Source organism: Corvus cornix, chromosome 2 (assembly GCF_000738735.6).
Source record: "Corvus cornix cornix isolate S_Up_H32 chromosome 2, ASM73873v5, whole genome shotgun sequence".
Lineage (NCBI taxonomy): Eukaryota > Metazoa > Chordata > Aves > Passeriformes > Corvidae > Corvus > Corvus cornix.
The window spans coordinates 49,667,271-49,683,353 of NC_046333.1; the positions used below are offsets into that span (position 1 = coordinate 49,667,271).

General features: G+C 36.5%; 1 protein-coding gene across 2 annotated transcripts in view; it reads right to left on the reverse strand.

The window, feature by feature from the left end:
- Positions 1–3,775: 3,775 nt before the first annotated feature.
- Positions 3,776–16,083, reverse strand: part of AHR (aryl hydrocarbon receptor) — a 62,617-nt gene continuing 50,309 nt past the window's right edge. For both annotated transcript variants that reach the window (XM_039570593.1, XM_019285739.3), the window contains 4 exons: positions 14,830–14,939; positions 12,073–12,214; positions 10,035–11,310; positions 3,776–6,875 (listed from right to left, as the gene is read on the reverse strand). In XM_039570593.1, coding sequence (XP_039426527.1) covers positions 6,720–6,875; positions 10,035–11,310; positions 12,073–12,214; positions 14,830–14,939 — 1,684 coding nt within the window. In that variant the 3' untranslated portion in view covers positions 3,776–6,719. The remainder of the gene's footprint in view (positions 6,876–10,034; positions 11,311–12,072; positions 12,215–14,829; positions 14,940–16,083) is intronic.

The window sequence follows — 16,083 nt, forward strand, 5'->3', positions numbered from 1 at the left end:
GTCTGAAGCTCTTATGATTGTTATTTCACTTTGCAATATTAAAATTGAAACATAAAGTTAGCAAAACTTTTCTTTGCCTGAGAACTTCCTTTTATTTATTTTATTAAGAACTATTGAGGGACTGAAAGTAGATTTGAGCCATAAAGCTAAGTACATAAAAGTTTATGTACTGATTATAAGTCTAGGTCTGAAGTTTAATGCAGATCCTTCCTTATACTGAATGAGGTGTCACAGGCTCTTATTAGCCTTTCAAGGTTTGATTAAATGCCAGTATAATTAAAACATTCTTTGGCACACAATCATGTGCCTTCATGATCACAGGCTGCTCTGCCTACGTGCATGTGCACGTTACACAGCACTGCTATCACCACCCACCAGGACACACAAAAGCTACACCATTTTGTTTAGTAATTTTAGGTACTTCTGCAAACAAAGGACTACTCTATTTTTTATCATGATTGGCAGTACTGTGAAGTCCTGACCAGCTCTTGGCATTGTATTTGAAGCTCCACTGGGAAAAAGTCATTCTGCACTTACTTTACAGTTCCATTTATAACTTGGAAGAGCAACTTGCATCTTCTGTAGAAAAAGATCTGAGAGACAGTTATGTTTACAATATTGATGAGAACTTGCAATATACATGCCTCAAAAAACATACATGTGAGTATGGGCAGCTAAAATGAAAGAGAATAAACTCTCCAACGAGGCCATTTGTAGCATATTTCAGCTGCAGAGATCCTTCATCTACTGCAGATGTGAAACCAAGTATGAAGGGTTTTTATTTTGTTTGAGGGCTTTTACATTTAAACCTCCATCCAAACTGATAACATTTCTCCCCTCAAGAGAATGAAAAAGATGCTGATGAAGAGGTGAATGAATGTCCTAATTGCTGGGCCACAGACTATCCTGGGAACCCAGCACCTCCTCCTGAAGAATCCAATTGTCTTAAGTTCATGTCCTAGATCCTACACCAAAGGATATATCCCTTGCTCTCTCACGCTCTCTGTTATTCATGAACTACTTGTTCCAAGTGGAACAACTTAAAAGGAGAGACTTTTTCATTTCAGCATATCCTATGAACCACTATGGAGACCATTTCATTCACATCCCAAAGCCAAACAAGGCAGAGGATGGAGCTAACTTCTTTTGCTTGCCAATTAGTTCTTTTTGACAGACTTTCTGTCTGCTTTCTGTTGGATAAATTCTCTCATTATGTTTTGAAACCCCTTACTGGTTTGGGCCCCGCAGAGATGCAGGAAACACCTGATATGCAACTTTGAGGGCTTGGTAGCCAAGTAGCTCGGTGTTGCCAGGATCTGAGTGGCTATGGCCTAATCAAGGCAGCCAAGTAAGGACTCTGAAGATTTAAATTTTGGTCTTTAAAAAATGAAGGATTATGGCTTAGAAACTAGAAAATAATACAAATACCTTCAAACACCTTTGAAGTCCAGTGAGTGTGAAACCATCCTTTCTCTTCCTGCACCTCCTCCTCAAAATTTTACTGACAAGTGTCACAAATAAATTTCATAGTTTCTTCTAATTTGCTCTTACTTTTATTAACAAGGAGTTGAGTTCCTCTGGTTTATATCATGTACCAACAGATGCCCACTACTCTGTGTTGTGGGAAGTCTGCCTGTCCAAAACCAGCAAAAAGGAGAAAATTTGATCAAAAATTTTCATTCTGTAAGTATAGGAGGGACTTTAATATTTATTATTATTATTGTTATTACCATTATTATTATTATTATTATGCAGCATGACGGATTCCAATTAGTCCCAACATTCCTCAGGCTTCCTCTACGGTTTTTATAATTTATTTTTTCAATAATGAAACTTCTCAAACTTAGTTGTATAGGTGATGATTATGATCATATAGAGTCTTCAAAACATGTTAAAAAAGCCGTTGAAGTCATTAATTTTGAAATTAAGTAAGTTAGTAATTACTAAAAGTTATAAGCAGTGTTGCTTATACTTTTACTTGCATCCAGGGAAGATTAAAGAGAAGATAAGAGCCTGTTGGCTTCAGCATAAATCATAAAAATGTTTAAGGTTGAGGAACCTCTCCTTTTCTCAAAGACTACCTTCTTTGGAAACTAAGTGTATATAGCTTTATTTAATACTAATACTATAACATTGTATGTTGGACATTGAATAGAAAAGTCAGGTTATTAAGAAGAAAACTCATCATCTCATAAGACTGATAACATCTTTGATTTCACATATTTGGTTGAATCTTTGAAATTTTTTTACTTAGATACTGATGCCTTAATATAGTTCTTCTTTACTTGTCAGGAAGACAAACTTCAAGAGATAAGAGGAATTATAGAATGGGGGTTCACCAGAAGAATCAATGCACCAGAACTTGCTAGAGTGAAAGAATGGACGTCTCTCTCTAGAGCTGGCTCAGATTCATTGATAAGTAATCAAAGTGAGAATTGCTTCCTGGAGGGAACGGAAATGAAATGGGGGAAAGTGAACAGTGCCCCATGCTGGAAATCATGACGTGTTTTTAGACAGCACAAAGTATACAGTGGGGGGGAATTTCAATATTAGTTTTAAGTGTCAACTTGTATTTTAGATGTCTAAAGCTGTTTTGCTCTTGTATTACTTATTTAGAACTACAACTGTCAGCTAGTAGGGAAGGATGCCTAGGCAGAGAGGGAAGAAGGCAGGAAGATAATTTGCCAAATTAATCAATGACAGAATAAAAATATTAGAAGTAGAATCAGGCTCCTACTCTAAACAGTAGAAGTAACTCTAATTAAAAAGCCAGTTCTCAGATGAACAAAATCATCCGAGAATAAAACAGCTCTCAATTTAAGTGTGTGAGTGGAAGACATGGTTCCTCACTTGGAAGATCTCCAACATAGCTATTTGGAAAAGCTTCCCTCTGACAGAGCCTTGTGTACTATCAAAAAATTGCCTGAGCTTTTGATGCAGTGCCCTACGGCTGGTTTGGTGTCACCATGGTTTTTAACTTTCATGCTGAATTAGAGCAAAGAAGAAAAAAACTTCATAAATCATAAAGAAAATGGCTTTCCCCAGAAGAAAGTATCTCCTTCCTTCAAACAAAACTGGACAGTAAGGTCGTATACTTCTGGGAACTGGCTGATATGTGGCTTGAAGGTGCACATTTAACAAATGCAACAGACTACAAAGAAAAGGATGACCAGTGTTGCTTATATTACTGCTTGATTATTTCCAGATGTTACCTTATAGATTTGCAGTCTTGTTGAATTATTCTTGTACCTTAGCATGTCTTTTTGTGCAGTGAAAGAAGAGTAAACAATAGGACTGACATACAGAGTTCACAGCCTAGTATTGATTCTGAATAAGACATTTGTCTTAATAAATTTTACAAGACAGTGGTGTAGTTCAAGCCAATTAAATTCTTGTCCATCATGTCACTAAACTGAAGAACCACTGTAAATTTGGTAAACTGCATAGGGAATTACAGTGAAACATTTGATTTAGCATTACAAATGATTTAAAAGATTATAATGCAAAGCCAACATACCACACAGGAAACAGTAATATTAGCAAATATTATTAGAAATAAACAAATTGTTTTCTTAACCTAATGTCACTACTTATAAACTAGCAATAAACAGTAAATGCCAATGTAATTTAAGTACCAATGGCCAGCTACAGATCACAAAAGAGAACATACTTCTTTTCAGCAGCATCAATGCAGAAATCTGTTCCTGCCTCAGTACTGTTCAGCTGTGAATTTACTGTGAGTAAGCAATGAATATAGGAGCCTTCCAACTACTAATTGTGGCTTGCTATTTACAAACTTTATTTATAAACTCATTTTCATGCAAGTATAAAATACTAATTCCATGGACAAATACACATTTGTTCACCACTCTAAATTATATACATTGTATTTGCATCTAGTATTCAGAGAAGTGCAAAGTCCACAGTGACGTAAATAACAAGTTTTGTAAACTATTTTAGATGACGAGCTCTCAAAAGATATTAGTAACCATATGATAATGTATTTTTTGTATACTGCTGAAATCAAACATTTTTGTAGTAAAAGAACATACATTTCAGCTACATTCAAGTGAATATTTTATTACAATGTATTATGTCTTACAAACTTTAGTGGAGATGAGCAAGAGCGCTACAGAACCATACCTTAACGCAAGAGGTGTATTGCATGGTATGTGCAGGCATAGCAAAGGAGAGAGAAGAACTGGGAAGTAAAACAAGGTAAGAAAACTTGTACAAAAGCGGAGAGTAATACTGACTAACACTGGGTTATAATCTTACTTATAACAGACCTGAAGGGCTAATAGAGATCCAATTCAAAACCACCTGTGCACTGTAGGTACAGTTTGGTGCAGATCAAGAGTGCGCTAATACAGTCAACGTTGTACACGTAAGATAATGCACAAAATGTGCTGATATGCATATAAACAACTAACTTGTTTACATTAAGTAGGGCAGCACAGTTGTAGTACTGCATCCTTGGCACTTAGTGATAGGACAACAGGTATTTGGTTTAACTAAATTCATAAACAGGATATATAATGGTTTGTAAGATGGAACACATACATTATCCCTTTCAACCTTCCGGTTTTACAGCATTTTTCTAATTTTCAAGTTCAAATGCAGACATGATACACTAGCTAGATATGGAAGACGCTTCAGATATTGGCTTAAAACAAGACCTTCAATAAAAAAAATAGACAGAATGAAGGATTAAGTCAAATGATATTATGTGAATTTGTTACAATTATCTTGTGCTGAAAACAAAATCTGAAACATTATAAAAAAAAAAAAGCCTTATAATAAAACCCACAACATCTTTATGGGCTTTTCCTGAATAGTTACTGCTTCCTTAATGTCCCTTTCATATATGCTAATTTCACTTAAAAGAACTGCTGAATTTATTAATCTGAAAAGTTGTAACTAACAGTTAGAAGTTTGGCCTAATGTATCACATCACACAAAATGGAAGAAAATAAGTTCTTCAGAGAAAGCATGTTTCAGCTATGAAAGGATTCCAATTTCAAGTGACTGTCCTTTATTAAACAATATTAACAACTATCTGGAGGGAGCCAATTTACTTTTGCCTGTTTCAAACAAACTAGCTAAATTGCCATTTTACATTATATATAACAAATGTAATAAAATTGTTCTTAACATATAACGATGTAACACTTTAAAATTAACTGTTTAAAATATTTTACAAAGACATTTTATTATATATATGAACTATACAACACACAAGAGTATGAAATATTTTGAACATATACACATTTCTGTATTTTTCAAGGAGATTATTATTTTGCACCAAACATTGGTGTCTGAAATTTGAACAGTCCTCAGAAAAAGCAAAACAAAACCCCAGAATGTTTAGTGGATATGTTTAGTTTGGCTTTTTTCCTGAAAATAAAACCTATTACAAGGAGAATTTCTCCAATTACTTTTTTCTTTCCCCAATTTCATATTTTGCACAAAGCTTTACAAATGGATCAACATACACAAGAAGAATAACCTCTCTGTTCTTTGCAGTGCAATTTGCCAGGGATAAAACTGAAACCAAACTGACCCTTATCCCACTATTAACATTGAAAATTGCAGTCAAAATAATGTCAATACCAATCACTATTGAGACTTCTTTACCCCTTTTATTGAAAATGCAATCCTTTTCAATATCCATTTTAATGAAAATATTTGCATAGAACAGCCTTGTATTATTTCTAAAGAACATTATGAGCATTTTAACACAAGATAAGGCACATGTTTTTCAGCATTAATAATCTAAAACTAATCCTGAGGATCTGCTCCTCCCCCTCAGCAAAATCTGCTTTTTAATATACCCTGTATTGCCTGAAGAAAGCAGAAAAGCGGTATAGAATAAACTCAAATTCTTTAGCTGAACTAAATTCAGAACATTAGCAACTCCTGATAATAGTGTAACAAATCCACAGATGAATTAAGTCACTCTCTAAACAAATAAGGAAAGGAAAAAAGACACGGCCAGTAGCACTGTAGATGTTAGCTAAAAGTTCACAATCTAGAGATGACATTTATAGTGAGTTTTGCTAAAATAAGCTCCCATCAGAAACAAGGTAGCTAAATTGTGAGGCACTTAAGGTTGACATGAAAAGGAGGAATGCAAGGGGTCTGTTTCATAGAAAACCTGAAGTTGCATATCATATCCTTGTATTAAGCCTTCTATTAAAGTGCTAGAAATGGAGACTTAAAACAAAAGGGTTTAAATATAAAATAAGTGATTAAAGAGCTTAGTATGCATTAAAATTAAGTGCTTTTGATTCTCATTAATTTAGAGCTTTTTAATAGTTTTTGAAAAATAAAGTCTGGAAATAATTCATGTGTGAAATCACCTTCCTTGTGCCATCAATGCTATTTGTAAAGTGCCCAATTATTTTCTAAAGAACAAAACCATTTGCCTTATCTTATGTTGTATAGCATGACATAGTCTGTAGTATGTATGTAATCCATACTTCACGGACACAGTCAACCTGATGCAAAACAGCACATGCATACTTTTAATCGGAAGATTCAATTTCACCTGTCATTCTCAAAAGCCAGGTCTTAAATTACATATCCACCCGTATATAGTGCAATCAACCTCATATTCTCAAAATGCAATTTAGCTGTTAAAGTCTGATGCTCAAAGAGAGACTTATCAGAGCAACCTGACGCCCAGACAAAATCACAGATGGAGCTCTAGATCTGAATCAGATAAATCCACTAGATGCCAAATCTGAGAAGGATATGGGTTCTTTTGGATGATGAAGAGGCTGAAGATGTGTGGCAGTCTGTGCATTACTGATCACATCTAACTGAGAGGGATATGATTCGCTTACATTTCCTCCATTGAAACCATTTTGGAACTGGCAGGAAAAAAAGAGAATATAAATGGTTAGCATAGGAAACCAACTTATTTATAAGTATTTAATAATCCTCCTAAAGACACATTGGATGAGATAATCTTAAAATACATTGCTAGGTTTAATTGCTTTTTTAATGATGAATAATGAGAAGTTAATTTGCATTAAAGTAGGGACTGAATCATCAGTGAATCTTACCCATGTTGAAGTCAATGGGAGCCATATTTCTGGCTAAGTAAAGAAACAATTCTCTTATCTAAAGTGCAATATAGTTTCTATTTTTAGAAAGTACAGTCTGACTGAGAACTCCTAATTGTCACATCCAGCTGTTACATTTTAAAAGCAACCTATTTACATCTTTCCATGCCTGCAGTGGGATCCAGACATTACAGCTCTTCCAGGAATGCACATGCAGTCCTATCCATAACCTGAAGCATACTGTGTGCAATCCACAGGCTGAAATGTTGCAGGGTGGGCTTTTTGACAGTCTTCATACTGACAATGCCAAGTAAGAGCACTGAATGGCTTTCATCAGTCTTAAAAAAATTGTTCCTAGGATTATTTTAATCACCTAATGTAATGCTTCCTGTCATGCCACGGACTTTATCTACAAAATACTCAATTCGGTCATGCAAAGAAAATACAACAAAGTATTTTAAACATTTCCATCATCTCTTTAGGAGCAGCTTATATCATAAGTACTCATTCATTCAAGATTTGTCTTTAAGAACATGTCTCATACATTCATTCATCCATCTATCAAATTATGCTGGGTATTAGTTCTTTTTTTTCCTTCTATGCAAACATTGAAATTTGACTAACTGTGCCCAATTCTTCTAACCTTTCAAAAACAATTATGTTTTTAATCAAAGCTGACACACTTTTAAGAGCATACACTAGGATTATTTCTGACAGAAACAGGTTATTTTAATATTCTTCATTAATAAGATGGCCATGCTCATTAAATTTTTTAAGAATGCTCTCAGCACAGAATCAAGTACTTAGGAAGGTTTCTCCTACTTAATAAAGGAATACTGATCCTAAACAAGCAGCCAAACTATCACAGGCATTTCTGTCCTTCTCCATCTCTGAAAGTGATTTTAGACTACATTGGCTATGTTCCCACCACAATTAAAAGATAGGCAGAAGGTCAAGGCACAATAAACCCTTCTGGATTTCTAATCCCATAGTCTTTTCATGTAGAAATCGATGGGAGTTAGAAGTCTGAAAAGATACCAATCATGGCTTGGATAGCAACATCTGTCCTCTCTCTGAACTCTAACCACTGACAGGGATGTCAGCGTGCTAAACCCAGCCACCAAGACTGCCCTACTTTGGTTTGGCTGTGTGAATGTGGGCTCAGACAGCAGTATCCTATCTGCTTATTCACAAGAGGCTTCTGCTTATGCAGTGCTACCCAGCCCTACAGCATGGGAATACCCTAACAAGAGGGGCTGAATTTACCTCTGAACAAATTAAGTAAGGACAATTTTTCACAAAGTGGCTCTTGTTCATTTTTTTACAACAACAAACTGAATGTCCTATTATTATTGCAGCACAGCATTCTATTAAATATGAAGCAATAGACATAATTTTTTCAGAGCTGCTGTCTCAGTCATTAAACGTTTTATAGACAGATGTGAAGAAAATGCAAGGAAGAAAATAAAAAAATAGGGGTCATAACAAAAATGATTAAGGCAGTGTAACAACAAAATAATCTGCAACATAAATGCAATTGAAACCAACCATTAAAAATAAAGAAATGGAATTAAAAATGCAATGGCTGTTCAAAACTGATACATCACACTAGTACAGCTTTTGTGAAAAGAGTAATTCTTTGTTATTATAAAAACAAACTTGGATGGCCCTGGAACTTCCCTGCAACACTATTAAGAAGCATTAAAAAAGACTGAACACCGAGCACAGCCAGGCAACGCACAGCGAAGCAGTGCTCAAGCTTGTGCACTGCAGTTTCTCAAAGTCACTTCATGCAATTTCAACCCTGGAAACTCAGAGAGAAGCCATTCATATTGCTGAGCTGTCCTGTATTTTAGGTAAATTTCTGCAATTCTGCAGTTGCATTCTTTTCAGCAGTGAAGCAGTTTTAAAAAAGGGAATGTTTTGTACTTGTATTAAGCATGTAAAAAAATGGATATGTTCTAAATTGCATTCCTCACCTTTGTCTTGCATAGGTTAAATACCAATTAATACTTTAATTCTGCAAATGCTTATGCATGTGCATAAGCATTTGCAGGATCAGTACTTCAGAACATTAACTCATTGAGGTAAAACAAACAAAAAAAAAGAATTATGGCTCTGTACTTTAGCAGCATTAACAGAAATAAATGGTACAAGAGAAAGCACTTCAACAAAGGTTATTCAGAAGCAGGAATTAGTAATTGAATTTTATTTCTAAGTTAATTTTACCAATGAAGAACCATGTTTACAACTGTGCCTGTGCTACAGCCAGGATCCTCTCTTCCATGACTTTTATTGTGCCTTCTCCTTGGTGAAAAAGAACCATCTTATCTCACTGTGAATATAACTTTTTCAAACTCTGTTTTCTTCAGCAGATAATTTAGACAGCAGCATGAGGAAGAAGCTGACTTTCACTTATAGCAATATATAAAAAAATTTTTGGAGTAAAATTGTGTATAGAAATGAAATAGTTCATATTTAAGGCCATTTTTATGATATTATAATCTAATACTTTCACTAATCCTAAAATCATTGAAGGATCTGAGTAGCTAGACAATACTAACACTTTTTTTTTGATCCTTACAACATATTTAATGAATATTAGTGTGCCAAGGAAACTCAACTCCTTTCAAAAAGATCTATTAGCAAATTCCAAGACTTTAAAAATTCTTCTTTTGCTCCTATCAGGAAAATTACTGGTAGGTCCACAGACTAGTTCATTCACTCTTGATTAATACTGCCAAAGAGAGCTATCAGACTGCAGGGACATGTATATATAAACTTGACCAAATGCAACTCTCTTCACTCTAATGAACAAATAAAGCAAAGACATCCACACACTACTAACCCATCCATTTCAAACTCAGCAATACAGTCACAACAAACTCTGTCCCCCAGCAGCCAGCCAAAACTATATAAACTCAATTCAAAATGCAAGCAATGCAGCAATACTGTTTACCATACCTTGTTCCCCAAGGTTTGTTGTTGTTGATTTGTCATCACAGGATCATACTGCATTTGATCCACGCAGCTGGGCTGTGCCTCCTGCGTGCATGGGTACATAGAAACAGCGCCTGCATAGCATGTTTCAGGAGTGAGCATAACTGACTCAGAATTTATCCCACACTCAAGGTTTTCAGGGACTTGCGGCAAACAACTGAGAAAATCCTCAAAGTTGGAAGAAGCAGAATAGGTTGTTCCACCAAAACCTGCTGCAGGAAAATCCATTTGAGCAAAATTAGAAAGCTGTGGCATCATCGCTGTGGGTTGCTTGTAGGGAACAAAGTCTTGCCTACACTCATAAGGGGAAGTGTTTACTTCTGATTTGTAAGAGAACTCAGATGTAGTGGCATGCATGCCAGGGAACACGTATTGCTGGGGCTGCTGCTGTGGGCAGCTAAGAGGCATGCTGATGCCAGAGCTCCAATTTGTGAACATCCCATTGACTTGCATATGTTTCATCTTTTGACAGAGCTGCTGTTGCTGCTGCTGTTGTTGCTGTTCCACAAGCTGTTTCTGGTGCTGATGAAGTTGATGTGCATCTAAGTCTTGCTGTACCATGCAACCTTCATTCTGGATCAAGGGCTGCTGCTGGTTACAGTCTGCATATAAGAAGTCAGATTTATTTAAGGAATCCTGAACGTAAGTCAGGATTTCGTCAGTTATGTTGATGTCCCCAATATCATCCACATCAGATAATTCAGTTTTAAAAAACTCCTCATCCTGCTGAATACACTTTAGATCTTCAAAGTCAATACCCAGACTTTTCATGATGCTGTACAAATCACTGGTTTTGTTATCCTGAAAGAGTGCTGCACTGTCTTCCGGAAGTGGAACAGTACTGTCCTGGGAACACTCCATCAGCTCCCGTTTGAGAATGTTGTGGTTTCCAGCAGGTAGGAGATTGTCTGTCCAGCCACTGCTAACAACACCACCCAGTTCATCCCTACTGTCTGCAAAGAAGTTCCGCTCAAAAGAAAGTTTATGTGATGCTGGAGGACAGAGATAAACAGACTCATCTTGCCTTAACATGACACCTAGGAGGGAGTTTGGATCCACAGAATCATTCTGCAGCATTGCTTTGGCTCCTTTTCCCACTGTGCTTTTACTCTTCGGTTGAGAGGGGTCCATAAGGCTTGACATAGGGAAAGAGACCTCATATAACACAGCCTCACCAGTGGCAAACATGAAGGGCAACTTCATGTTACGCTTCCGTAGATGTTCTGCCCCTTCTTCATCTCTGAAAATAAATCAGATATATAGCATGGTACTGTAGTACTAAATAGTTACTCTAATGTTTTTGTCCCCTGGAATTAACATAAAAAATGAACTATTCTATTTGTAGGCATTTTTTGAATTCCTACCTCAACTCAACTTGGCTGAGTTAAACCAAGAGGAAGATTATGAAATAAGGAGCTTATGACTGTAATACCACATTTACATATTACATTTATAATTAAATTTAGATAGCATACACCATTTTCTGTGCATTAGGGGCTGAAATGAAAATAAGTAGGCTTTGTGCCATGCATTAAGCTTTTCTTGGTGTAGCAAGTAAATCAATACTTGAAGTATCTCTTTTCCTTCATTTTACAGACTCTTTTGCAAAAATTATTTAATCTATTTAACAAGGCTGAATTCCATATCATGCAGAACATAGTTCTGCACTGAAATTTAGGACTGAATTTCTTTGTTATTTGTTGTTCCTCCTACACAACTGCAGTTAGATTTCTCAGTTTTTGTTCACTGGGATTGAATATGGTGGATGGAATAACTTCATGCTTCTGCTGCTGATCTTGCTCTTTATAAGAAATCAATCTGTCTAAAGTTTTATGCAAAAGGACTATGCCACAAGTTCTGAAATGTTTGTTAGCAAACTGAAAGAATTTTGGGAATTTGGAATATAAGGGGTATTAATTTAAAAACAAAAATTCCTTTGTGAAATAAACAACCTCCAGTTTTCAGTTTTTGAAGCCTACTACTTTATGCAATGATGACTTACGTAAGAGGTCTTTGCGTGGCAATGATGTAATCTGGTCTTCCATTTTTGTAGACAAGACGTGCATTTGCCTGTACCCAGGCCCATCGATTTTCTTTGGTTAAAAGCCTAAATACAGTCATTCCACTCTCACCTGTCTTCATCACTAAAGAGTAAGCATACCGTTTACTGTCCAGCAAACAAAATCACAAAAACCTGTATGTCATGAAAGGAAATCCATCTGCAGAGCAATTCTACAAATCTCATGTCCTCAATCGCCCAATTCCGTGTGGCACTAACACATTCCCAGTGAAACGGGATGACTGATCACTTCAAGATGTCTAATTTACTGGTAAAATAAAAGTCAAAACTGCAAGATTTCTGCTACAGATTGGCAGCATTCTATATGGGGCTTTGTCCACTATTTCTTCAATAACAGAAATTAATAAATACTAGAACATGCAAATGACAAAAGCATAAGTCTCTCTTACCTTCAAAAAAGTGACAATTACTTAAACAATTAGAAAACACTTAGTTCTGAATCCAATTCTTTCACATACTGAGTGGTTAATGCAGAGGTACTTAAAAATCTTACGTTACATTCCCACTACCACTAACGATGCTTGATAAACATAGTACATTTTCACGGTACATTTCTGTATTGGGTTTGTGTGGCCAGGTTTTGGTAGCAACAGGGGTGGCTATAGGGGTAGTTTCTGTGAGAAGCTGCTAGAAGCTTCCTCCATTTCCAGCAGAGCAGATCCCTGGCAGCTCCAAGGTGGACATGCTGCTGGGCAAGGTGGAGCCAATTAGAAATTGTAGTAATGACTCTGTGATAACATTTAAGAAAAAAAAAAGTTATTGTGCAGATATAATTGTGGCCAGAGAAGAGTGGGTTGAGAGTATGTGGGAGGGACAGTTCTGCAGACACCAAGGTCAGTGCAGAAGGAGGAGCAGGAGGTGCTCCAGGTGCCAGAGCTGAGATTGCCCTGCAGCCCATGGTGCAGCCCATGGTGAAGCAGCTGTGCCCCTGCAGCCCATGGAGGATCACGGGGATGCAGAGATCCACCCACAGCCCATGCAGGAGCCCCACGCTGGAGCAGGTGGATGCCTTAGGGGAGGCTGTGAACCTGTGGGAGGCCTGTGCTGGAACAGGCTCCTGGCAGAGACTTGCAGACCCATGGAGAGAGGAACCCATTCTGGAGCAGATTTCCTGGTGGAAGGTGTTTTTAAGGTCTTATTTCACTTCTCATTATCCTGCTCTGTTTTTGTTAGTAATAAATTCAGTTAATATCCCAGATGAAGTCTGTTTTGCCTGTGACAGTATTTGGTGAGTGATCTCTCCTGGTCCTTATCTCAACCCATGAACCCCTCATTATATTTTCTCTCCCTTCTCCAGTTGCAGAGGGCAGTGATAGAAAGGCTTTGGTGGGTGCCTGGCATGCAGCCAGGGTCAACCCACTACAGTCTTTTTGTTGCTGAAACCCAGGATCATGAGGATTTTGAGATAAGGAGAGTAATTGGGAGAGGTAACAGGCAAAACGAGTACCGAGCAATGTCAGAGAGTAGAATTATCATGGGGAAGTTTTGTTGTAATTGTGGTGAAGGGACAAAAGGTGGATTTTGTGCAAAATGTCCAGTTTTGTTCTGTGTTGTGATGAACTTATCTTGGTTTTTGTGTGGGGAGCTTCAGCTTATTTTGGCTGCTTTTGTTGTTCTAAGGAAAGGTTGTGTGATGAATGTGGATTTTAAAGATAATTCTTAAATATGTGATTCACAGAGGTGAGGGGTGGAAGTAATACAATTGCTCAAAACCCCTGCATTTCTAGACAGAAAAATTAAATAAAATGTATAAGGAAAGTCTAAGAATCTAACCAAAAATCTTAGCTAGAAAACTTTTCTTTATTTTAGTCTTAGCATCAAAAATGTAGCAAAACCAGTTCTTTAAGACAAAATTTCAAACCATTCAAGTTTCATACCCTTCTACTCTGGAACAATTTCTTTGTTATTCTTTATGAAAGAAGCAAAACCACCGATGCGCAACAGTGACTGAGCTATACCTGAAACAGAAAACGTGCCTAAATAGGTTGAGAACAACCTGCTGAGGGGCAATATCTAATTGTCTATGAGGGGATAAAAGAAAAAAAAATGAACTTTTCAAGTGAAGTCAGTAGAAAATAAGAAGTACCATAATATTCTGAAGATGATTCTGTAAATTCAGAAGATAACTTTGTTATAACTAACAACAAAAGTAAAAAGCTGAGTCCCCTAATAGTTGTATATCAGATAGCTGATGCTTATTTCCTTAACACTATACTTCTCTCCATAACTGTTACTTAAACCAACTCAAAAGGTCAAGAATTAAATTCAGAAATGTTTGGACACTAGCATGTTAAATCAGAGATTAATTTCTGGTAAAAATCTTACACCAATATCAAAAGAAAATGCTTTATTTAACTTGCTAACAGGAAAGCTATCTTTGGTAGTCCCCTTGCCCAAAGAAAGTTGCTCAAATAGCAGAAGTTGGGTTGAGCAGAAAAGGAAGTGAGAAGAGCAAGATGTGACAGAGACTGGAATATATATCCTAAAAGGGTCTAGATATGAATATAAAACATTTCTTCAGCTAGGGTAGGTTTTTAGATGGAGAGAAAAAACACATGAAATGAACAGTGTTCTTTTTGTTAACAACCTTTTTTTTTATACTGTACTTCATATTGCATTCATACTGAAAAAATACTCCATGCTTTGATTTTTCAGCTATTCTTAGGGAATGAAACTTACTTCGGATGTGATTTTCAGCACAATAAAGCATATCAGCTGCATGAATAAACTGGTATCCTGTTCCTCTCATACACAGCTCTGCTTCGGTGTATCCCAGGACAATCTTTCCTCTGGAAGGTAAAACCAAAAAATTGCAACACAGCTGATGAACCAACTCACAGAATGAATGTGAAGCAAATTAATTATGGCTAGAACATTTCAGATGCAAGTGCTAACTACACTTTGTTCCTATATCAATTGTATGCGGAAGCAGAACAGCTCCAATAAAAAATACAGTCCACAAATAATAAAATTTTAACTAGTCTGCCAAGTTGCCTTCAGTGACTAGGGCTGGGTGCACAAAACCATTAGATCATAAAAAAAACCAGTGGATGCCTACAGCTGGGCTCTCAATTCCATACTATTGAATATATTCACTCCTAGCAGGCAGCTCCCATTGGTTCCAAAGAAAGAAACTATTTTCTTAGCCCTGTTTCTTATAATTTACCTATAGGTGCTTGTGTGTAGAATTAAGTAGGGGTTTAACTTTAGTTATCCAAAACTTCTTGCCTAAATTAGAATTTTTAGTAGCTTAAAGTTCAAACCCAGGTGCATTTCAGAATTACATCCCGTTTGCTATCGAGTGGTTTGGGACCCCTGTGTTTGCATTTAAACAAGATATGACTCAGAGGACTACTAGTGATAGTCATGTTTGACCCTGGCAGCTAAAATTAGAGTACTTTACTAGAGGCTGGGGAGATGAAACACTTAACAGAATTCATGTGATCTCTGTGCAATACATGATAAAAAGACATAGTCAAAAAGAGACTTAAAGGTGATTTGGAACAAAGAAATGGAGATTCAAAGACAGAAAGGTAAAAAAAGGGGGAAAGTAGGGATGGGGAACAGTATACATAAAAGTGTAAAATGGGACAAAAATTGGAAGTTTCAAGTGAATGAAAGTATCAGAGGAAAGAAACACTTGTGTTAACATTTTGTTAACTTTTACTTGTATCAGCTTAGAGAAATAAAACATTTTGGTGTCTCAGTAGACAGAATACTGAGCAATTTAACTGTATCCTATAAGTAGGCATGGAAACCCATATGTGAGACTCCACTGCAAATGAAAGCATTGTCAGTCAAAAATAGGAGGGAGAGGAGAAGGAAGGAAGCCAGAGGCTTTTATTTTAATAAAAAAGCATCCTAATGGGCTTCTTGCCATATTGATGCATAGTAATATTATTTTCATCTAGTAATGCAGTAGTGTTTCCAAAT